At 54.4% G+C, this 22,833-nt stretch overlaps 3 protein-coding genes across 7 annotated transcripts in view; 1 reads left to right on the top strand and 2 right to left on the bottom strand.

The window, feature by feature from the left end:
* The window catches only part of LOC109320799 (AP-2 complex subunit alpha-2), a 621,923-nt gene that overhangs the window by 109,435 nt on the left and 489,655 nt on the right, over positions 1-22,833 (bottom strand). The gene's annotated exons all lie outside the window — the stretch shown is intronic.
* On the bottom strand, positions 2,371-13,075 carry NUCB1 (nucleobindin 1). Its single transcript, XM_019551083.1, has 13 exons — positions 12,973-13,075; positions 12,063-12,186; positions 9,130-9,237; positions 8,768-8,900; positions 8,187-8,290; positions 7,548-7,733; positions 7,061-7,151; positions 6,558-6,616; positions 6,036-6,128; positions 5,749-5,838; positions 5,320-5,490; positions 4,391-4,502; positions 2,371-4,099 (listed from the first exon to the last, which is right to left on the bottom strand). The coding sequence occupies exons 2-13, from the start codon at positions 12,171-12,173 to the stop codon at positions 3,972-3,974; spliced, it is 1,386 nt and encodes a 461-aa protein (XP_019406628.1). The 5' UTR covers positions 12,174-12,186; positions 12,973-13,075; the 3' UTR covers positions 2,371-3,971.
* The window catches only part of TULP2 (tubby like protein 2), an 11,163-nt gene continuing 6,772 nt past the window's right edge, over positions 18,443-22,833 (top strand). Inside the window, exons 1-6 of the mRNA XM_019551120.1 lie at positions 18,443-18,619; positions 19,136-19,289; positions 20,152-20,262; positions 20,986-21,099; positions 21,860-21,958; positions 22,582-22,761. Coding sequence (XP_019406665.1) covers positions 18,491-18,619; positions 19,136-19,289; positions 20,152-20,262; positions 20,986-21,099; positions 21,860-21,958; positions 22,582-22,761 — 787 coding nt within the window. The 5' untranslated portion in view covers positions 18,443-18,490. The remainder of the gene's footprint in view (positions 18,620-19,135; positions 19,290-20,151; positions 20,263-20,985; positions 21,100-21,859; positions 21,959-22,581; positions 22,762-22,833) is intronic.

Here is a 22,833-nt window from a genome sequence, read left to right as displayed (position 1 = left end):
CTACCATCGACCCTGACATAACACAAAACATAACACCCTAACCTGCCACAAATTAAGCAGGGACCACAGCAGCCAACATCCTGTTTCTGTAGAACAGTTAATGCACATGCTCCAGGGACCCCAGGTAGAAGGAGGCCAAATACCCCCTCCCCTCCTAGTCTGCACCAATCCAACCACACAGTACAATTCCCCCCCAACCCCAATTACAGTGATTTGTTTGGCCCTGAGCAGAGGGGCAAGACCCTATAGCCAGGAACCTCCAGTTTGAAATCCCAGCAGAAGCATTGGCACAGCCCAGTCATAATCTCCAGCCTTGGCTGTAGCCAACATCCAATGCCTCTGAGGAAGGCTTAAAAATTCCCAGACACCTGTAGCAGAGGAGGAAGGCAAGGGGAACAGCCAGCAAATCCCCATAGCAGAACGTAGGCAGAGCTATGCCTAGATCATCCTCAATGCCCAGACATATAACAAGTGAATCCAGTGGACAACATGAGAAAACAGGGATGGGAACGGGAGTAAAGGTTGATAACAAGCACTTTGTGGGGGATGAAAGACACTGAGCAGAGTACACCAGCCAGCACCCACTGCCCCTTAAACAAGTCCAAGGGACCTGTGGATGTCACCCAGTGAAACTCTGCCTAGGGGTGTGAGTGGAAGGGTGGGAAGAAGATGACCCCACAGCAGCCCAGGTTCTTCTCCCAGCCAGAGCCTCCTTTCTAGCTGGTAGGTGGAGAGTTTGGCCAGAGCCAGAAGGAAGGTGACCAGGACATGCCATGTCTTGGTGGCACAGGCAAATGGTAGAGGGGTCATGGGGGGCACATGCCCCTCCCCACTGCCAGATTGGCTAAAGTGAGGCATTTTTTTTACCATGCGGGCCAGTGACATGTTGTGGGTGGGATGACACTAAGCCACAGCACAGAAGTATAGGAGTGGATATGGGGCTTTTAGCCCACCCACAAATTGTGCCCTCACCAGACTTGGGAGGCACCAGTCACCCCTGCTTGGTGAGGCTATGGATGGGAGTGTGTAAAAGAAATGGTGCAGGGAGAAATGCAGTCAGAACCTCAGGGGGTGGTGGAGGGACTGGCCTGACACATCTGAAGTAGGCCCCAGGCAGGCAGGACAGCATATCCCTTCATCTGAGTAACACAAGAAAGTATTAGGGGAAGAGGTAGAAGCCCCAGCAGTGGGATTTGGTGGCTAAGAGCCAGGATGACTAGGTTGTATCCCAGGTCTGGGTGGGAGCAGGGGCTCAGGGGTTAGAGCAGAGGGGCTGGGAGCCAGGACACCTGGGTTTTTTCACACTCCTTGTTTATTGCTTCTTGGGCCTTGGGCCTCAGACGCCACACCAATGTTGGGGGCAAAACATCTGTAGCATGAATGTTCTTTGGGGCATTAGCTGTCCCCTATGCTGGGTGGTGCTTGGCAGAATGCCCAGTGACTGAGCTGGGGTGCTCATTATTGATCCCCCTTTTCTTTCACCTCCCTGCAGGGTGTGTGGGTGTGGGTAGGGGGGGAAGGGGTGGTGGTAGGGGAGGGGTGACTTCAGGGATCCTGGGATAGCCTGATCCCATTGGGGGTTGCTCTGGCTTGCCCTGGGGGAACTGTGCTGATCCCTCCCTCTCCATCCCCATCGCCCAAGTCAGGTACCCAACTCTTCCTGACCCTGGGGTTGGCCTCCCTGGCCCCATAAACACCCCAGTATCCTCTCACAAACCCTCCTGCACCCTTACTTTAGCACCACAACTTCCTGCCAACCAGTCCTAGTCCCTGCATTTCACCTAGCCCCTCCTAGATCCAAAATAGAACCCAGGAGTCCTCGCTCCCAGCACCCCCCTCTAACCCCCATTCCCACCCCTGCCTGAGCAGGGATGGACCCCAGGTGTCCCTCAAGAGGGATTAGGGGCTGCTTCCCCTTGAGCACAAAGCTATCAGGAAAACTAAAAATCCACGATTTGGTGGGGGAACATTATTCCAGTACTTAATGCCCCTTACCAAGGGTGGGGGCAAAACTCCATCCCAGGCCTGGTTTCTCCTCTGAATTCAGGGTGGTTCAGACCCCTGGGTGTTGGGTCTCACTGTGAAACTTTTCCCCTGGATGCCAAGGGCCACAGTGGACTGGTACAGTTGCCCCACAGGCTGGCCCTGTTGAACTAAGTCCCCTTCCAACCTTTCCAAGAGTCCTGCACCCAACAAGCCTTTATTTTCACACCCTAAAATCCCTCACACAGCTCCCCAGCTCCCCTTGCTCCCAAGGGCCTCCCCCACAAAATAAACAAACACAGCTGTCAAGCATAGGAGCCTCAGTAGGCTGAAGCCAGACCTGTTCCCATCCACTCCCTGGAGAGCCAAAAATAAAAGAGGCAGAGACAGGCTGAGGCCTTAATTTAACTTTCTATTACGTTTGGGGCTGAGGTGGGGCACAGCGGAGTAGAGTCAGAAGCTGGCAATCCATTCAAAAATCATTGACTCCATCTAAAGTCATTAACCTTCCTGGCTTGTACAAAGTGTGGATGGGATTCTCTCTCTCTCTCCACAAAGGGCCCATGTAGGTGTGAGCCTGTACCCCAAAACTGAACCAAGACTCCCCCAGGGCTGAGGCTCTTCTCCTCCCACCCTTGAAAAACTCCCATGATGCAACCTGCTTTTCACCACTGAGCCCCCAACCCCAAAATCCTGTGCATCCCCCCCTTGCAAGCAAAGAACCTCCCCCTGTAGAACTCTTTTTCACTGGGCTTAATACTGCACTTTGGATGGAACGGGGGGCTCAGAAGAGACCCCAAACTCACCACAGACTGTAGGAAGAATGGGACAGAGTTTTGAGTGGGGAGAATGGGTGGGACACAGCCCCTGGGGTGACAATGAGGATGAGAGAGGGGCCCAAGGGTTTGTGGGGAAGATAGAGGGGGGGCAAAGATTCAACCCCCAATTAAAAGATCAGCCCTGATTTCAAAGGGGTGCTAGACACTCAAGAGACCCACCCTACCCCATTTTGGAGGGCTCTGGATTTCATCACCTTGGGCAGCAGAGATCCAGGACTCTAGGGGACTGAGTGGCAGGAGCGAAAATGCAGGGGGAAATGAAGAGACACCTTGGTGAGGGAGGAAGGGGGCAGTGTTAGGCCCCTTGGTAGAAGAGCCAGCCCTGGGCTGGTCACAGTAACTAGTGCCTCTGAAATATATGTAGGGGACCCAGCTTCAGATAGACAGGTCAAGGCCAAGATACCCCCTCCCCTTCCTTGCTAGACCCCAGGACTGCCTCCCATAGTCTATTATTAGGAGCCAACATTGCCCCACTGCAGCAACACAAAGGAAGTACGTCTTGGGGGTCAGTCAAACAGACTAGCCCTGTGCCAAGAAATGCAGGAGAAAGAAGGGGTACAGTAGGTGGATGAGGTACCCATAATGCACTGCAGGACACCCCAACCACTACCAAGCCAATTCTTACCACTAGCTTGCAGATATTGGGGGAAGGAGGGAAAGTCTATGCTTACCCACAATGTACTGCAACTCCCCCCCATAGTCAATTTGCAATGCAAATGTCTCCAAAAGGAGGAGACAGGAGAAGAGCACTGGCCCCTAAGAATTCCCAAAATGCAGTGCACCCACACTCCTGCAGCCAGGCTAGCTCCCAGGATGGGGAGTTGAAGAAGGGATGGGACTACCCAGAATGCACTGCAGCAACAAGGGGCAGGAAGGTGGGGGCACCTTAATACCAGTGCCCCCTCCCTCCGCATTACAAAGCAAATCCCCAGGGCCAGTTTAAAGTACCCCCTTAAAAGGGAAGCCATGACTCAAATGTCACCCCCCAGGATGAAAAAAGGGGACTGCAAGAGCCATAACCCTGCTCTGGATTCTCTAATGGGGTTGCTGCCTCAGTAGGGTTCAGTTCACAGATGTGCCCCACTGCAGGGAAAGGGGGCAGGGCCAGAGGCAGCTTCTTCCATTTCTGACTCCCACAGAGGGTGCTGTTTACTGGATCTGGACTTCAGGCTGAGGCGGCTGCTGTGGCTGGTTCTGGGCAGGCTCCACCTGGTTCTGTTCAGGGGCGTGGGCCAGGGTGTCAGCTGGAACTGCAGACTGGGCAGGCAGAGGTGGATCTGGATAGGGAACCAGAGGCAGGTAGGTGATAGTGGCTCAGACTGACTAGACCTAGCTAGTGTCCCTCCTCCTTGCTCCCAACCCCTGGTACACACACCTCCCTTCCCAGAGCCTGGGAAAAAACCCAGACATCCCAGTTCTAAGTCAGCCAGCTCTATGCCACCAGACTTCACTACTCTCCCAGAGCTGGGAGAGAACTTGGGTGTCCTGGCTCCCACTCACTCTAATCTATCAAAACCTGCTCTCCTCCCAGAGCTGGGAAAACCTAGGCATCCTAAGCCCCATCTTACCAGCTTGAGCAACCTGTGGGGGCTGGGGCTGGAATTTCAGCTCTCCTCCTGCCCCAGCAGGCATCGGTACCGCTGCTTGCTGGTTTTTCCTCTGCTCCATCTGCAACACAGCCTGGGGAGAAGAGGTAGAAAAAAAAAGGGGAGCGGGGCAGGTGTTAATTCCAAGCCAACACCCTGTCCAGCACCTGGCCCTGCTCCCAGGGTGGGGAGGGGAGTGAGAAGGCCAAGACCCCAGAATCACAGGTGTAGGTATGTAGGAGCAGCATCTGCCCATACTATTCCTAAAGTTACCCCGCTAGAGGCAAACACCCATTGCAGACAGAAGAGATGTATGAGCTTCCTTTCCTCACAACAGGGGTGACAGAGCATCCCATAGCCCCACCCCACAGCTCAGCCCATAGTTCTAACCTGCCTATACCATAGCTCCACTTGTCCATCCTACAGCTTCTCCTCACTGTAGAGAGGGCGAGTGAGATTCTCTCTCTCTCCACAGAAGGGTCCATGTGGGTGTGAGCCTGTCCACCAAATCTTAGGGAGATTCCCCCAGGGCTAAGCCTCTCCACCTCCCACAACTTGGCCCCACCCCTTCTATCCCATAGCTCCACCTGACATCTCAGCCCTGCCCCTTCCATCACATAGTTCTATTCCACAACTCAGCCCTGCTTCCTCACACTTCTCCCCCATCATTATCTTCACAGGGATCTACCTCTCAATGCACACCCCCTGCTGATCCCCCTCCTACCAAAGGAGAGAAGTCCCCCCCCCACCAAAAACAAACAAACAAACAAACAAACAAACAAACAAACAAACAAACAAACAAACAAACCCCATCTTCCAAAGAGGGGAGGGGTAGGCAGAAGCTGACAGGAGCCCAAGGGGCAGGGGGCCCCAGAATGGGGAAGACAAGGGTGAGAGGACTCCCAGCTTACATTCTGGTACTCCTTCTTCTGCGCATCAAGCTGGACCTGCCGTTCAGCCAGGTCCTGGTGCTGACGCCGCAGCTGCTCTGCCCGCCGGCTCAGCTCAGCCTCCTGGGCTGCAAGCTCTGCCTCAAAGCGCTTGAGCTCTGCTTCGGAGTACACCTGGGTCTCATCTACCGTCTGGATGGAGTGGAGAGAGAGAGTCCAGATTGGAGCCCTAACCAGCAAAAGCCAGGCCCAGACTGACTCTTTACAGTGCCCAACGAAACTCCTCTGTTCTCAGAGCTGGGATAGAATCCAGGCATCCTTGCTCCTGTCTCTCCCTGCCCTACCTCACCAGCCTCCATACCCCTCCCAGAGCTGGGGATAGAACCCAAGTGTCCTGTCTCACCATCTGATCTCTGCTTCTGCCTCCCTCCACCGCCCACCCCCACTCACCTCCCAGCCCCCAGCTTCACTGAATTCCTTTTTCTCAGTGGACTTCAGAAACTCCTCCAGTGTCACTAGCCGGTCTTTGTTCATGTCCACCTGGGAGAAGGGGGGCAGACGAGGGGGAAGGCCAAACATCAGGGGTGATGACCCCTTCAAAAAAATCTACACAGCCTGTGCAACGCCTTTCTAGGTCCCCACCCCCCGCACCATCCTGGGCTCCCAGCAGTAGGCAATGCCCAGAGACCTCTCCCCACCCCATGGGGGCACTGTGGGACCACCAGAGGAACACTCACATTCTTCATGACGTGCTCCCGCATGCGCAGACGCTCCTCCTCCATCTCCAGCATATCATCCTCCTCGTTCCGGGGATCATAGACTTTCTCCAGCTGGGGTGCAGGATGTGGGAAGGCAGGGCATAAGCACCCACCCCCATGGCTTGAAACTTTGCTCCTATGACAGCTAGGCCCCAACCTGGGCATCCCATTCAGGCCTCAGCCCCACCTACTTTCCCCACTATTGTTTAGCCCTACCCCTTCCAATCCCATAGCTCCACCCCACAGCTCAGCCCCACCCCTACCATCCCATAGCTCCACCGCAGAGCTCACCCCTGCCCTCATTTCCCCTCACATCTTCCCCCTCAGCACTTACCCCCACCCCAATACACCCCCCACTGCCTTCCCCCACAAACTCCATGTCCCCAATCACCCTGGTGCCCACACTCCCTGCCAGTACCCCTGGACATCCCTTGAGGTTCAGAGAAGGGTGAACAGGCTCAGCCCCACTCTGGACTTCTCACCCCAACACCAGGTGCTCACCTCCTTGGTGAACAAGGCCTCCAGCTCCTGCTCATCCAAGACCCCATCACTGTTGGTGTCTGGAAGAAAGAGGGGTAGGGGGCATAAGACCAACAGGGCATGGAGCAGGGGTACCTACTGGCTCAGGGGCTTTCCCCCTCTAGGAAGTACGAGCTTCAATTCAGTCTCTCCACCTCAGAGTGGATCCAGTCTGGCTCCCCACAAAGCCTGTGCTATGCAATGACTTTCCAGGTCTCAGCTTTAGGCCAGGGGCCCTGTTATAAGAACAAAGACCACGACAGGGCATGCTGGGAGTTAGGACACCTGGGTTAGCTCAGACTACAGACAGCTAAAAATCTCCCCACTTCTGTCCCTCAAGAAAGAAGGGGCAGAGAGCAGCTGGGGGGGTGGCTATTAGCCCACTCCTCCAAAACACCCCACAGGAGGGATCTACCCCTTGAGCAGAGGAAGCCCCAGGGGGTGCTGATAGCACTGGAGGGGTTGGGGGAAATGGGACTCCTCACCGTGCAGTTTAAAGAAGGTCTTGGGGTTGAATTCACTGGGGTCCAGCCCATCGGTCTCCTCCCAAACCTCTTTCAGCTGATCCCGGCTCCCCTGTCCAGAGAGTTCAAGCAGATGGTTAGGAGAATGGGGAGAACAGAACCCAGGTGTCCTGCCTCCCAGCCCCCATGCTCCACATTTCCCAGAACTGAGCATCTAATTCCCCCCTATAGCTGTGACCTGGGGCACAGCTGCCTATGGCTCCCAACCCACTGGAAACATGATACATATGGCTCCACTGATCTCCCCATAGGGAGGAATCCCCCTCAAGCCTCAATTTTCACTGCCTCCACACCTCCAATGCCTCCCTGCCCAGCTGGACAAAGCCCCCAGCTCAACCCATGACCCAAGCTGATCCTCCAGAAAGGAAAGGAAAGCACATATCATAGCCCCCATCCCCTCTCATGGGGGGAGGGGAGGAGCAGAGGCAGCTGGGCTGGGGGTCCTCACCGGGACGTTGACCTTGGGATGTTCGCGGTGCCGGCGCCGCAGCTCCTGGAAGCGGGCCTCCTCCTCACGCCGCTTCTCCTCATCCAGGGAGCGCAGGTACTCACGCCGCTCGTGCTCCTTCAGCATCTCATAGCGTTTGAACTCCTCATGGTGCGCAGCATCATAGTTCTCCAGGTCCTTGGTGGCCTGCAGAAGAGGGGTGGGGATGTCAACAGGGAATCCAAGCATGTCCAGGACCTCAGGTCCACTTCCCCTCCAACTCCCATTTATCTAGTCTGCTGCCCCCCACTCCAACAGCAGGAACAGAACCCACGAGTCCTGGCTCCCAGTTCCAACCCCCACTTCTCTTCCCAAAGCTGGGATAGAACAGGTGTCCTGGCTCCTAGATCCCCCCCACTTCCCTAACGCACTACAGCCCATGACCCCCCACGAAATGCGAAAGAACCCAGGCGTTCCCCTCCTCTAACCAGCCAGACCCCACTCCCTCTCCATGCTGGGAAGAGAACCCAGGTGTCTGGGCTCCAAACAACCCCTGCACTGAGCTGGCTCCTCACTCCTCCTGCTCTAGGTCCACTAGACCCCCCACTTCCCAGAGCTGGGAGAGAACCCAGTTTCGTACTCCCACCACCTGCCACATACCGCCTGGATGAGCAGCTCCAGGTCCCGGGCCTCGAAGGTGTGCTGGTTCTGGGGATCCAAATGCTCAAACTGCTTCAGTAGCCCGAGGTGGTCAATCTGGACATCTGCGGGAGGAAAAGGAGAGAATGAGAAAGGGGCTTTTCATTTGCAGGGGACACCAATCCCAGGGCAGGAGACCCCAGGTGATGAGGAATCCTACATGTAAGATAGGGGAAACTGAGGCACAACAAGCCAAGCTCTTTTAGGGTCATAGTGGATGAGCTAGGAAATGAACAGAGACGTCTTGGCTCCCAATCTTCCTGCTCTAACTCACCAGCCCATCTCTCCAGCAGAGATGGGACAGAACCCAGGCATCCTGCTGATCTGACCCCCAGGCTTCTCTCCCCTTCCAGAGCTGGGACTGAACCCAAGCCTCTCAGCTCCCAGCCTACCCCTTGGCATCTAACCCACCAGGACACCCTTTCTCCTCCCAGAGCTGGGATAGAGCCCAGGAGTCCTGACTTTGCCCCTTCTGCTCTGACCCACCAGACCCTGGTCCACCTCTCTGGGCCAGGGTGGAACCCAGGCTTCCAAGCACTTACTCTGCTCCATGGTGGCATCCATCTTGGCTTTGATGAGCATGCGCAGCCGTGACACCTCCTGGCGCTTCAGTTCATCCAGCTTTGTTCGCACGTGGTGGCTTACAAAGTCCAGCTCCTTGCTCAGTTTCCCGCTCTGGCCCAATGGGGGAGGAGCCTCTATGAGGATACACCCCCTTCCTCCCCCATGCCCCACTGCCTGGGCCAGATCGAGGCTGGGGCCTCCTAGAGCTGGGACACCCCTTTGCCCCATCATCCCCTCTCCCCCTGCCATGAGCCAGCCAGTGTCCCCTCTCCCTGCCCTGGGGTTGGATCAGGGTTAGTGCCCCCTAGAGAGGATAGACCCCATGTCCTGGCTCTCTCACCTTGATGTCCTCGGCATTGGCTGCCTGTAGTTTCTCCCGGAAGTGACTGTCCGTCTCCAACACATTAATCACCTCCTGCAGGTAGCGATGGTAATAGAGCCCTGTGTCCTGCCCAGGGAAGGAGACAGTCAAGCCCTGCCCATCTAACCCAGCCTCCTACCTCCTTCCCTGCCCTCACACCCCCACAGGCCCACCCAGCTTAGTACTCCAGCCCCCCAGAAGTGGCCTCACCTCCCCTGGACTCACCCAAGATACCTGCACTGGTTTTCATTCCAACACATAGAACAAGACAGTAACACCCACTCCTGACCTCCCAGCTAAGCCCCAACCCCACCAAACCCCTCCAGTTCCTCCATCCCAGCATCCCAAACCCCATGACTTGGGCTTGGCTACCACAACCCTTCTGGGAAGGAACCCAGGCAGGATCTGACCCCCACCCCCCGACACCACTCCAAGAGGTAAAGAATCCCCGCTTTCTGCCCCACTCATGCTATGCCAGGCAGGGGCAGGCAGATCCCTTAGCACTGGTCTGGTACATGGCACTGCCCACATTGCATGCGTCTTGCTCCTTAGGGCAAGAAGTCAAGGCCACCGTCCCAGACACTGCCCTTGCTTACATCCAATAGGTCCTGAGCACAGACAGTCTCTGCCCCTTGGTATACCCCAACCCCCCAGAGCTCATTGTGTATGCCTCAGGCAAGCCCCATAGCATGTTCCAGCACACCACCTCAACAAGCTGGAGGATACAAACAGGTTTGCTTCCACACAGCCTGTTGACACCAGCTCTACACGTACTCTCCACCATTCTGTCCTCCAGTCCCAAACGTCAAGTACCAGGGGTCTCCGAGGGACTGGCTCGGGCGAAATCCTCATTTCACAAGCCTCGGGGGACCTCAGCTAGCAGCTCCTTCATGAAGCCATCTCTACAGGCACATATCTGGTACACTTCACGGACACCCCCAACATCTTACCCTTCTCTCAGAGGGAAATCCTGGGACACACTTATCTCAAGGGCACCAGGCTGCAGCCCCTTCATTACCTTCCTAGAACCTCAGCAACAGGTTCTTGGCTGCATTTCTTCCTGCATCTGTTCTTTTATACACTCCCCACTAAGCCCCAGGACCTCCTGGTCACCCTCCTCCTGGCTCTAGCTCAGCTAGCCATCTACCAGACAAAGGAGGAAGCTGACTGGAGGGAACATTGGCAACTGTAAAGCCACTTTCCTGTCCTTTATCTGCTCACATCTCTGGACAGAGTTTCACTGGGCAGCATCCCACTGGCTCCTTGGACTCATTTGAAGAGCAATGGGGGCTGGCCAGTGCACTCTGCTCACTGTTCCCTCTTGGAGCACTTGTTATTAACCTTTGACCGCCACTCCCATGCCTGTTCTCTCATAAGTTGTCCCCTGGAATCAGCTGTTGTGCACTCACTCACCTCCCCAATTAAGGGAACCTTAAAGTTTTCCTGGTGGGCCTCAGGCCCACCATGCCATGGAACAATAAAAAGGCCTGCCCTCTCCTCAGTGCTGATTCCTTTCAGGGCAAAATATCACTGGAACCAGTGGCTGAGAAAGTGCCATGATACCTTGTAGAACTCCTTGCCACAAGATAAAAGAGAGTAAAGGCCAGGGAAAGGTCTCAGGGCCCTGCCAGTATCTTGGGGAAGGGAGTTCCACAAGGTAAAACAGAATCAGAGCATAGGCAACTGCTGCCACTTGAGTAGGGGTGGGCATGTGCCCCTCCCCTGCGGCCAATCTTGCTGATGGGGTGGGGATTGCAGATTGCCTACTACCCCCATGGCCAGTCTTGCCAACTGGGAAGCACAAGGCTCCCGGAAGTGGCAGTGGTCCTTCACTTGGTGCCCCCACACCCCAGCCAGTGCTTGCAGGGTAGGGGTACCAGTGCTCCTGTCTGCCCATCGCTTAAGTGGCCCACGCACCCCCTGTGCGTCACCACTGAATCAGAGAAACAGGGCTGGAAGGAACTTCCAGAGGACAAGTAGTCTAAGCCTCTGCCAGAGGCAGGGTCAGCCCTATCCAAACCATCCCATACAAACCCACTGTCTGATCTCTTAGCAAAACTACCATCAACCCTGACGCATCACAAGACATCACAGCTGAACCTACTACAGGTAAAGCAGAGGGGCCACGGCAGTCAACATCCTGCTTCTATAAAAGGTTGTTCATATATGTTCATGAGATCCCAGATAGGGGCCATGCCCCCACTACAGAGGAAGAAATCCCTCAGTCAGCACCGACCTGATCACAGGGTAAAATTCCTTCCTGATCCCAAACACAGCAATCAGGCTGACCCTGAGCAGAGGGGCAAGACCTTCTAGCCAGGAGCCTCCAGCTTTGAGTCCCAGCAGAAGCACTGGCACAGTCCAGTCCCAATTCTCAGCCTCGGCTGCAGCCAATACCCAATGCCTACGAGGAAGGCTTAAAAACACCCAGACACCTATAGCAGAAAGGATGGAGGGACAATGGAAACTAAAGCCCAGAAGCCTTGGACATACCTAGAGAAGAATATAAGCAGAATTATGCCTAGATCATCCCCGATCAATGTCTGTCCAAGCTGTTTTTGAACCCCCTCCAATGACAGAGTCCACAGCTCCCCCAGGCAGTCTAGTCCACTGCCTCCCTGCTCTACCAGTGAAGATGTTTTTCCTGATATCCAGTATAAACTTACTTTACTGCGACTTCAAGCCACTGGTCTGCATCCGCCTCTCTGCAGCAAGAGAGAAAAGGTGCTTTCCCTTCTCTTTAATGACAGCTCTTCAAGTATAAGCAATGCATTGTTAGACCTGGCAGACACCTGCAGATGGTGCTAGGCTCCCATGGCTGGCCCAGCCTGGCATTAACCTGGGGAACTCCTTGCTAGAGGAAAACCACTCAACTCTGCCCCCCATAGCCCAGACTCCCTCAGGGCTCTTACCGGTGGTTCCGGGGGTGCCTCCTCTGTCTTCTTCTCCTTCGACCGGTCAATGGGCACAGATGCCACAAGGCCCAGGAGGCTGGTGAGCAAGAGCCAAGAGAGCTTCATCATTCAGGGGTGTCACCTGCGGAGAAGCAAGAGGAGGAAGGAAGACAAACAGGGGAGGGTTAGAGGAGGTGGGAAATCCAGTGGGGGAGGAAATCCAAAAGGAATTTTGGGGGGGGGGCATAAACCTGGGGACAATGGGTGTCAAAGAGCTGGGGAGAAAAGGGGGGGGAAGTCATCGCCTCTCCGAGAAGGGGAGCTGGGGGGGCTTGGGAGAGCAGGGACTCTAAAGTGATCTTGGCACTTGGTCAGACCCTAAAGGGGTGATCTCAGGGGGAAAACTTTGCACTCCTCCATAGTATTGTGAGGGCTGAGCATCTAAGGCAGATGGGAGACCCCTGAAGAGGAATCAAGCCATTTCAGGGAGGGAAGGGCAAGATAAGATGAGGGCAGGAGGAAACTGGGAATGGGGTTGGGGCAGTGGATCCCAGGGTTTGCAAGAGGGCCAGGGGTCCCAAGTGGATCCCAGGGGTTGCAGGGGGTGGTTGGGGGAACTGGGGGGCTAGGACAGGGGTCTCCAAGTGGATCCCAGGGCTGCAGGGGTAGCAGGGCAGAGGGAACTCAGATGCTGGGGCAGTGGATCCCAGGGGTTTGCAAGGGGGCCAAGGGAAACAGGGGAGGAAGCTAGAGCAGGTGGTCCGAGGTGGATCCCAGGCCAGAGGGGGAGGGGACGGTGGGGACCCCCAGGCTGGGGACAGGAATGGACCCGCCTAGCAGTGGGGAGAGGCAGGGGGTCCCTAGGGGCCCCTTAGTAGCGGGAGGAACCCCCGAGAGGGGAGGAATCCCCGGGAAACCCACAACTCACCACGCCACCCAACGTCACCGAACGCCACAACCACTGCGGAAGCGACACTTACACTTCCTGCCCTTAGAAGCCCCACCCCCTTATCTGCACGCTTGCGTCCCGCCACCCCCGTTGTTATCTGCATAGTGGCCACGCCCCCTCCGATGCCGGCACGTCCAATCCTCCGCCTCCAACCTACATCTACACGCTGAACGCGCCCCACGTTCTCCCCAGCTCCCCAGGCAGGAGGAGAGGGAAGGGGTCGGGGTAGAAGAGGGAGGGGAGAGGGAAGATAGGACCGGAAGGGGGCAATTATAGGCTCTCCTGCCCCATTCCCACCTCATAAGGGGAAAGACCCCTGCCCCCTTTCCTCCAGGCGATCTTGTACAGCCCTTTAAGGGACAAGGCCCCCCCACTTTGTTACCTAGTGCTGCCATGGTGACCAGCATCCAATCAGGAGGCAGCACTGTCGGGGGGGGTGCCTTAGGAGGGCGGGGAGGGGGGGGTCCAAATTCCCTCTGGAGGGGATGACAGTGCCCCCCCGCAAGGGGAGCAGAGAGGAGAGTGTCCTGGGTAACCCCTATGCTCACACCAGGATGCACAGCATGCTTCTGAGCATGTAGCCTAGCCCCTTGTGAGCGCACAGGCGCACACGCATTCTCCTGTGCACACCTGCACACACACGTGCATAGGCTCACCATTACACACTCCCCAGGGGGAGTGGGGTCTTGGATAACCCCCAATGCTCACACAAAGATGCACATGTACTCTTGGGCATCTGCCCGTACATGTGTTGTGTGTGCCTGCATTGTCCACCTGTGACTCTGAGCATGCTTGTGCGCACACCCTAGCATGTGGCCTAGGCCCTTGTAAGCACACAGGCATGCACATGATCCCTTGTGTGCCCATGCTTGTGAAAACACATGTGTGGTTACTATTACATGCATGCACACAATCCCCAAGGGAAGCAGGAGGATCCTGGGTAACTCCCCCATACTCACACAAGGATGCACATGTACACTTGTGCACTTGCCTACATGGGTGCATTCACTCTATGGTGCACCTGTGACTCCAAACATGCTTGTACACACACCCTAGCATGTGGCCTAACCCCTCATGAGCACACAGGCACACGCATGCTCCTCTCTGCACACGTGCTTGTGAAAATATGCATGCACTCACTATTATGCACACACACACACACCCCACCTGGCACTCTGCAACGTGCTGCACCTTTAAGTCCTGTCCTGGGGCTGGGCCTTAAGCCACCCAAGCTGATTAGCACAGACAAGATCCCCCATTGGGTGGGGAGTGACCTGGGGGTGGGGGAATGTGTCAAAGCCCCCCCACCCCGCAACTTGAGCTCAATCCTACCAGAGGAGAAAACAGAGCAGGATTCAGGGCCAGGATCCTCCACCCCCCACTCCACAACTGACCCAGGTATGGCAGCAGGTGGGATAGTCAAGCCCTCTGATCCCTGCCTCCCTCCCCACAAACTGAGGGCTCTATGGAAAGAGGGGCCCTGCTGTCCCTTGCAAGTGATGTCAAAAATCTATATGAGGGGGAGCTAGAGCCTCAGGGGCTGGGACCCAGGATGCCTGGGTTCTATCCCAACTCTGGGAGGGCATTTGGGGGTCAATGGCATGAGAGATGATGGGGAGGGGAGCCAGGATGCTTGGGTTCTAGCTCAGCTCTGGGAAGGAAATAGGATCTGGGGGGACTGAGCTGGGGGTGGGGCTGGGATGCCTGGGTTCTGCGTATGTGCAGGAAAGTTATAACTAGGTTTCCCCTGTGTCTCAGGCTTCCCTTTTTGCCAGCTGGGAAAGGCAGCACAGCAGGCAGTGGGGCAGAGAAAACTGTAATACTCAGTGAGTCTTTTCACCCTGCAGAGCCAGCTGCTGGGAGAGACCCCCCCCCGACTCTGAACATGGCTCAGAGGTAGAACCTGCTGGTTGTGGCAGGGTGGGCTAGGGCATGGGGAAGGACTGTTGGGGTGGCGGGGCTTGGGAGGATATATACAAGGGGTGAGATGAAGTGGGACTGTGTTAAGAGTGTGAGGGGGACTCAAATTGATGCGGGGTATGTGCTGGGGACAGGTATCCTGGGATGGGCCATGTGCATGTACAGTGAGTTGTGTTGGGACAGGTTCTGTGTGCGTATGCATGTGTTTTCACATATACCTACACATATATTATTATGCGTGTGTGTGTATACATACAGACACACAGGAGGTATACACATGCATATGTATGCACACATGTAAACACACATACATACTTAAGTATGTACACACCCACACCCACACACACACACACACACACATATACATATACATATACACACACACCATATGTGCATATGTATGGTATACATACACAGTCACACACATATCCATATAGATATATGCACACACATATACATACGTATGGATATACAGACACACACACACTTTGGGGGTCTTTATGTGTAGTTGTGTACTTAGGGCTCTGTGTGTGTTGAGATTCTGTGTGCTGGCATGTGAGGGCAGTTTGTGTGTGCGCTGATTTGTGTGTGCACATATCTGGGGCACATTTGCTATATGTATATATAAGGAACAAGTTTGCACATTGGGGAGTGTGTATACATGGGCAGGTGTGTGTTAAGGTTCTGTGTGAAAGGGTGGAAGTGTTTCTGTTGGTGTGCACATGCTGATTTGTGTGTGCATATACTGGCGGGGTGCATGCATGCACACTGGGTATGTACCTATGTTGGGGATGTGTGCAAGGGGTGTCTATGTGGCTATGTAGATGTTGATGTGTGTTCAGGGGTAGTGTGTGTGTGATTGTGGGGGGGTCTACACAGGCGGATCTTTGTGTATGTGAGTGTGTAGGGAGTAGGTCACGTGTGTGCTGCATGTGTACCTGTGCTGGTGTATGTGCTCATGTTGGGGCTGTGTTTGTGTACCAATGTGTGTGTGTGTGTGTGTGTGTGTGTGTGTGTGTGTGTAGCAGGAGGTTGACTTAATCATGCAGGCACATGGATGTGTGTCCTGTGTGTGCCCTTCTGTGTGCACACCTACAGCAGGGCCCCTCATGCTTGCACTTGCACATGCCCAGCTCCCTCCCCCATGTTAATCCCTAATGAGGAACTAATCCCCTTTATCTGCTTGGGTGACCCAGGGGCACTCTGGTTAGCTGTTTTCATTTCACTGATCCCTGGCACCTCCCAGGGCTGGGGGAGGGGCTGGGTTTCCTGGTTCAGGTCTCCCTTCGCTGCACCCTCTAATCCCTTCTACAGGGGACAAAAGCAGACCGCCACTGTTCTGACCTGTCCCCCCAGTCACCTGCATCCGAGTCTCTCCTTAGCAGCTGTGGGTCTCCCTGCTGTGAGCCCACTTCCCTGCAGAGATCCACCCACAGACTCAGAAGGGGGTACCCTAAAGATCCCCCACAACTCTGACCAAGTGTTTCCTCTCACTGTCTGCCCCTGCTCCCCCACAGCCCAGTGGATGCAGCCTACTGCCCCCCTGACATAAGGTAAGGATGATTCAACCCTGTAGGGAGTGAGGATGCCTCCCCCCTACAGTCAGTGCTGATCCATCATGTCCTGTCCTCAACTTTTATGTGGTGGGGATGGGAAATGTCCCACCCCAAAGGAGGCTGCATTTCATTATGGGTGAGGGGTCCTGATGGGTGGATCCAGGGGGGTGCCCTGGTGTACCGGCACCTTCCTTAGATTCCTGCTCCACCCAATACTTAAAACCAACTGCCTGGCAGTGGCAGCAGTTTTTCTCGTTAGGTAGCTCTGAGGAAGTGAGTCCATTCTCTCCATAGCTCATTATCATCTCCTTGATCCCTGAAGAGTTTCACAGGTGTTAAGGACCTTCTCTCCTGTCTAGCAGTCTTGATGTTCCACTAATCACACTAACCTTCCTTCTGCAATACTGCTGTCTGTTTCCTGCTTCTGGTAATGAAGCTCCTGTCTCAAAGCCATGCAGATTGTTATTCATTCATTTCAATTAAGTTCTATTTGTTTTTGCTTCCATATTCATAGATTCATAGATGCTAGGGTTGGAAGGGACCTCAACAGATCATTGAGTCCGACCCCCTACCTAGGCAGCAGAGAGTGCTGGGGTCAGATGATCCCAGCCAGATGCCTATCCAGCCTTCTCTTAAAGACCCCCAAGGTAGAGGAGAGCACCACCTCCCTTGGAAGCCCATTCAAAATTTTGGTGACCCTTACTGTGAAGAAGCTGTTCCTGATATCAAACTGCATAGTACAACTCTGGGCCATCCGCATATTAGCAAAGCTTCTAGTTTCTTTTTAAGGGGAGAAAAATGTATATTGTGTTATATGGGATGATGAACCTCACTGCCTCCACCCCTCTTTTCAAAATCTTAGACAGGTGGATCTAGGATTTTGAAAAGTGGAGAGCAGATGGTGTGGCATATTGTCAGGTATTTTTCACCAGTTAAAGAGAAACTAGATATTTTATGAATATGCTGGCAGGAGGGGTTAACACTATATTATTCAGTTTAAGAACAAAGCAAACTACTGGAAAAGTACTACTGGAATGTACACTGATATGCTAGATTATATATAAATCTTAAAAAACCCAGAACAAACTAGGCAAAAATAGGAAAAATATTCCAAAGATATTGGAGCAAAACTGCAAGAGAAAGGGTAGTTTGAATTGTGGAATACCAAAACCATTGAAAAGGAGAGAGAGAGTAACACCAGTGGAGTGATTAGGCAAAAAATAGTCAAAGATATTGTATCATAAATCCTATAGTCATTAGAGTTAAATATATGTCTATTATTCAGATTTGTAAAACAAAATTCTAGCTTTCTGAAGCATCTTGACAGCACCTCCAATGCTTCACTGTCAGTCACTTCCACACCTGAGTTATTATGACCACATCTAAGTTACAGTGTTTAGCTAGAGCAAAAAACAATCTACAAGGCTGTGAAATGGAAGAGAGACATTACCAAAAATGGCAAACAGACAGCAAAATTGCAGAAGAGAGAGACTGAATAGTGGAACATCAAGACCACTGAAAAGGAGAGAGGGTTGTTTAACACCCATGGAGTGGAGAGATTAACAGGAATCAGGGAGCTAAAGATCCATGAAGTCAATTGACTCCCTCAGTGCCTGAACAGAAATTCGGTTGCCCCTCCTAGCAGCTGGTTTTAAAGTTTGGATGGAACAGGAATCAAAATGGGGGTGCAACTGTAACATGGCACCTGGATTTGTTCCTGGGATTCCTCTATGAACAGCCTCCCTATGCACAGAGTGCCTCACCCCAGAGGCAGCTGCATCCCAGTCATGGACCAACCATCCTAGGATCCCATCCTCACATCAATGGGATCCGCCCCTAGGGGCCCTGTATGAACATCCCAGTGCCAGGGCAGGGACCAACCATACCTGAGATCCCCTCCCATCAGTGGATGCTGATGAAGTCACAAAGCCATTGTCATGGCAATCAGAATGCTCTTGCTGTGACAGCCCCCAGCGTAGCCAGCTCTAGGAGGCCATAGTAGGTACCTGGCTGGTGTGAGGATGCACCAGGGCTGCTACCGCCGCCTGCCCCCCTGTCCCAACTCCCCCCCTGACACTCTGACCCTCTTGTCTTCCTGCAGCCTCGCTGAGGAGGCCACCTCCTTGAGGCAGCAGAAGCTGGAGCAGCAGGTAGGATGGTGGACCAGCCCTGGTGTGGTCTCCCTCCGTGCCCTATGAGATTCTGGCCAGGAGCGGCTTGGGGTAGAGAGCAGTCACCCTGTCTACTCAGGAGACTCTGGGATAGATCCTATTGGTCATCCTTCCATGCCCCAGGGCATTCTGGGACTGAAGGGTTCAGGGCTGGGGGTGGTCAGTCTGTCCTGCCCCAGAGAATTCTGGAAACGAAGGGTTTGCAGAAAACAGCAGTCACCCTGTGTGCCCCAGGGGATTCTGGGATAGATCCCACTGGTCATCCCTCCCTGCCACAGGGGGATTCTGGGAATGAAGGGCTTGGGGCTGAGAGCTGTCGGTCCATCCTGCCCCAGAGGATTCTGGGACTGAGCAGCTCAGATGGAGCAACCCTCCTTGCCCCAGGGCATTATGGGTTAGGGCAGCACAGGTCCCAGGGTAGGATCTTGGTGCTAGGGTAGAGAGGGCAGTCCCTCCCTTCCCTGCCCTTGCTCACTCCTTCCTCCCCACACCCAGCGCCGCCTCTTTGAGAAGAAGCAGCGATGGAAACGCCAGGAGCCCCTCATGGTCCGGGCCAACCCCGACTCGAAGGTCAAACAGCGCCGGGGGCGCCAGCCTGAGGAGCGCACCCCCCTCGTGGAGTCCTACAGTGAGCACAGCTTCTGCAATGGTGGGTTAGAGACAACTCCCAAACACAGCACCCACCAATGTGATGAGTTCTCCCCGGCCTCAGCCCATCTTGGAGTGAGTGGGGCTCAGAGAGTAATCCCAGCCTCTTTCCATTGGCTCCACACTTCTGTGGTGGGTGTAATGCTGACCAGTCAAGTGATACTAGTGGCAGGAATGACATTGCCCTGGCCCAACCCCATCACCCCATAAAAGAAACAAGGGGAAAGAGGGTATGGCTTATGCTTTAGGAGGAGAGAATTAGCCCCACTCCTTCCACTTGCAGCCACACTCAGGGCATGAATGACAGGCTGCATCTTGCAAGTGAAGGGGTGTGGCTTAGCCATTGGGGCAGGGCTTCTAGTCCCATATTGAACATACCAAAGTGGAGCTATTGATCCAGGAGGAGGAGCCTGATGCCACGCCCACCTTGCTCAGTAGTCTGCACACAGGAAAGTGGCTGAATGATGTGGCACTCATGGGAGGGGCCTGTGTTGGTAGGTGTGGCTCCTAGTGATTAGGCCACACCCCCTATAAGATGACTTCTATAGGGGACATCTAGCTTGACACCTTAGCCAAATGGGGTGGGGCAAATGGAAAGGTGCATGTCCTACCGGGTACAGGAGGGGCTACTAACCATAAAGCCCCACCCCATCAGAGGGCAGGATCCCAACTTGCTCCACCCCAAGGGCAGAAATGGACAGTGCCAGGGGTAGAGCTAGTGTTGGGGGCGGAGCTTCTCAGCCTTAGGCCCCACCCTCTCTCTGCCAGTGGGAGTTCTTGAAGAGGTGAGGCTTGCCTTTGAGAGGTGGAGTCTCAGCCCCAGCCCCTTTCTGCTGTCAGTGATTCTCCCTGTCTCTCTGCAGGGACCAGTAACCCTAACTTGGAGTCGGTTCCTGAGGATCACCCTGCTGCTAACGCCAGGGTGAACAAGAACCAGGGGCCCGATGCCCAAGGAGAAGCCCCAGTGATTTCAGGTACCCAGGCAGTGCCCACCTGGCCAGCACTGGTTGAGGGGATCTCTGTAACTACTGTGTAACCACCCAGGATGATGTTGGGACCTTTTACTTTAACTGGAAAAGTATGGGACAAGTCAAATCTAGTTCCTCCGGCCTAATGGGATGCCAGCAGTCAGACAAAACTACCAACTGTTGCTACCTACAGCAAAGATAACCAATGTACTGTCAACCTGGGATGAGGTCTGAAGCCCTTCACAGTTAATTAAGGCAACCTCCAGACTCCCACACCTGTTGTGTGTGTGTGTGTGTGTGTTGGGGTTCAGGGGGGTTGATACAGCTCAAATTCCAGTCTTAGGATCCCCACCCTGATCCCTGAGATATGGCTCTTGCGGCCAATTTAGGAAGAAAACTGAGTCATGACCTGTGACCCTTGTTCTTACCTTATTGTCTGTTTGGTGTCTGAGAGTAGAGGGACACAGGCCTGTGTGTCTCAGCTCACTGAAGCTGTCACTCCCTGCCCAGCTTTTCTCCCACGCAAATCCCCGTGATTCAGACTGAATTTTTGGGATCAGCCTGGCTGGGAGGAGGAAGGTAGTGACGTGCCTAGCCCTGAGGTGCAGTGAATTCCCAGCACCTGCATAACCAGCCTTCCCCAATAGACCCCACCCAATAAGTAGCTGCACTTCAGGGTGGTGTAACTACCCCCCCCAGCGCACTGCTGTGTCTCCTCTCCCCTTTCAGATATCTCTGATGCAGAGCTGGAACTGGCCATCCTGGAAGACACCCAGCCCATCAACAAAGCCAAAGAGGGACCAGGTGCCACCCGGAAAGGCTGGCAGGCCAAGCAGAGAAAGGGTGAGAGGGGGAAGTGGGCACAGGGGGGCTGTGTTGCTGGACAACCATTGCTAGCCTCCTTGCATACTCGTAAATGTGTACACAGAAAGCAGTACATGGCTACCCCTGCATTGTTACCATGTTGCTACGCAACTGTATGCACACCCTGTTGCTCGGCAATTTTGTGCACACCTTGATACAAGCATCATCCAGTTGCCATGCAACCATTGCCAGACCCATAACCCCATTGCCATTCAACCAGTGCCACAACCATTACCCGGTGCCATGCGACCATTGCCATGCCATTGTCCTGTGCCATGCAACTGTTGCCACACCATGAAATACATCTCACTATTGCCTCTTGCATACAGACCCACCTCTTGTGCAGGCTTCTCATACCCTGGGCACAACTCAGCTCCTGCGTAACTGCCATTGTTGAGGACATACTCCCAGCCCCATTACCCAGCTGGTGCTCTCTCATTGCACTCCTCCCACATGCTGCACTTGTTCACGTACATCAGCCCCCCATGCTCCCTTTCACATCTGTTGTATACTTACTCTTCTATGGACACAGGTCCTGGCTCACTGGTCCTCCCAGACACAGGTTCCTTGCCCCATCCTTGTGCATTCACGTTGTCATGCTCACACTTCCCTGCACACCCATTTGCACATGAATGCCTCCCCCCCAGACATGAAATATATGTGTGCCCTACAAGCCCAGGAACCCACCAGGCTTCCCCTACCCCTCGCTGTTGTGCCTACTCCCCTCTCTGCCCTGCAGCCCCCCATTCTGAGGCTCGATGCCCTCAGGGCTCCAGGAAGAAACCTGCATCCCTCAAGGAGCAAGAGCCAGTCCCATCTGTCATTGTGGATTTTCGAGGTGAGAGGACCATGTTTTGGTAGGGGAGGAGGGGTGCAAGGGGATGCATGTGCAAAGCATGTGCAGGATGCACATGCCTCATACAGCACGTGTGGATGGAAATCCTGCCTTCTGGGTAACAAGTGTGTGTACAAAGTGTACGCACTTGTGCAAAGCTTGTTTTTTGGAGGGGGTGTTGTGGAAGGAGGCATGTGTGCAAAATTGCACCCTTCTCACACTTCACGGGAGAGAACCTTTTCTCTGGGTAGCCCATGTGTGCAAATGCATGTGTGCAGATCATGCTGCCCACTGGATGTGTGCACCCAGGTTCCAGCATCCACACAGGGTGGGGCTTGTGCATACTGGGCTCACCATGTGACTCCATGAAAGGTACGAGCTTGCATTTGCATGAGGCTGCATCTGGCCACATTCCAGCCAGATCATTCCATGCGAGCAACAAGTGTGCAGTTGCACAAGGCCCATATAGGCATGCAAGGCCACTGACCATGAAGCACACGGGTATGTGCACAGACTGAAGGGGGAAGAAGGGTGTGCAGATTCACACAAGGAGGGGTTATGTGCAAGGGACCAGCTTAGATGAGGGTAGGGGGTGTACTGTACTGACTCCCCTCCTTTCCCCTTAGACTCCCAGAATGGCAGCAACCCAGAGCCCCTGGATGAAGCTGGAGCCATGGGTAGTGGGTGTCCTGAGGAGTGGGACTCAAAGGAAGAAGGGGAGGGAGGGGCAGAGGAGCCATCCCAGTATCCACAGGTACCCCCTGCTCCTGTCAAGAAGAGACGGGAAAGGACACTTCTCCGCGGAGGTGAGGGGCTGCCTGCCTAGGGGTAGGCGGTGATGGGTGGGGTGGGGTGGGGTTCGGTGGGGTAGGGTGGGA

This window comes from Crocodylus porosus, unplaced genomic scaffold, assembly GCF_001723895.1.
Source record: "Crocodylus porosus isolate Cpor-Errol unplaced genomic scaffold, CroPor_comp1, whole genome shotgun sequence".
Classification (NCBI taxonomy): domain Eukaryota; kingdom Metazoa; phylum Chordata; order Crocodylia; family Crocodylidae; genus Crocodylus; species Crocodylus porosus.
The sequence above is the reverse complement of the archived record's forward strand: the minus strand, read 5'-3'. Positions and strand labels throughout refer to the sequence as shown.

Bases quoted from the DNA above. Each gene is read 5' to 3' on its own strand.
- NUCB1 (XM_019551083.1), bottom strand. From the start codon at position 12,173: ATGATGAAGCTCTCTTGGCTCTTGCTCACCAGCCTCCTGGGCCTTGTG. The intron at 6,129-6,557 runs GTGAGCACCTGG...CCTGCACCCCAG, and splicing joins AGGCCTTGTTCACCAAGGAG to CTGGAGAAAGTCTATGATCC. The intron at 4,503-5,319 runs GTAAGCTGGGAG...TCTTCTCCCCAG, and splicing joins AGAAGAAGGAGTACCAGAAT to GCTGTGTTGCAGATGGAGCA.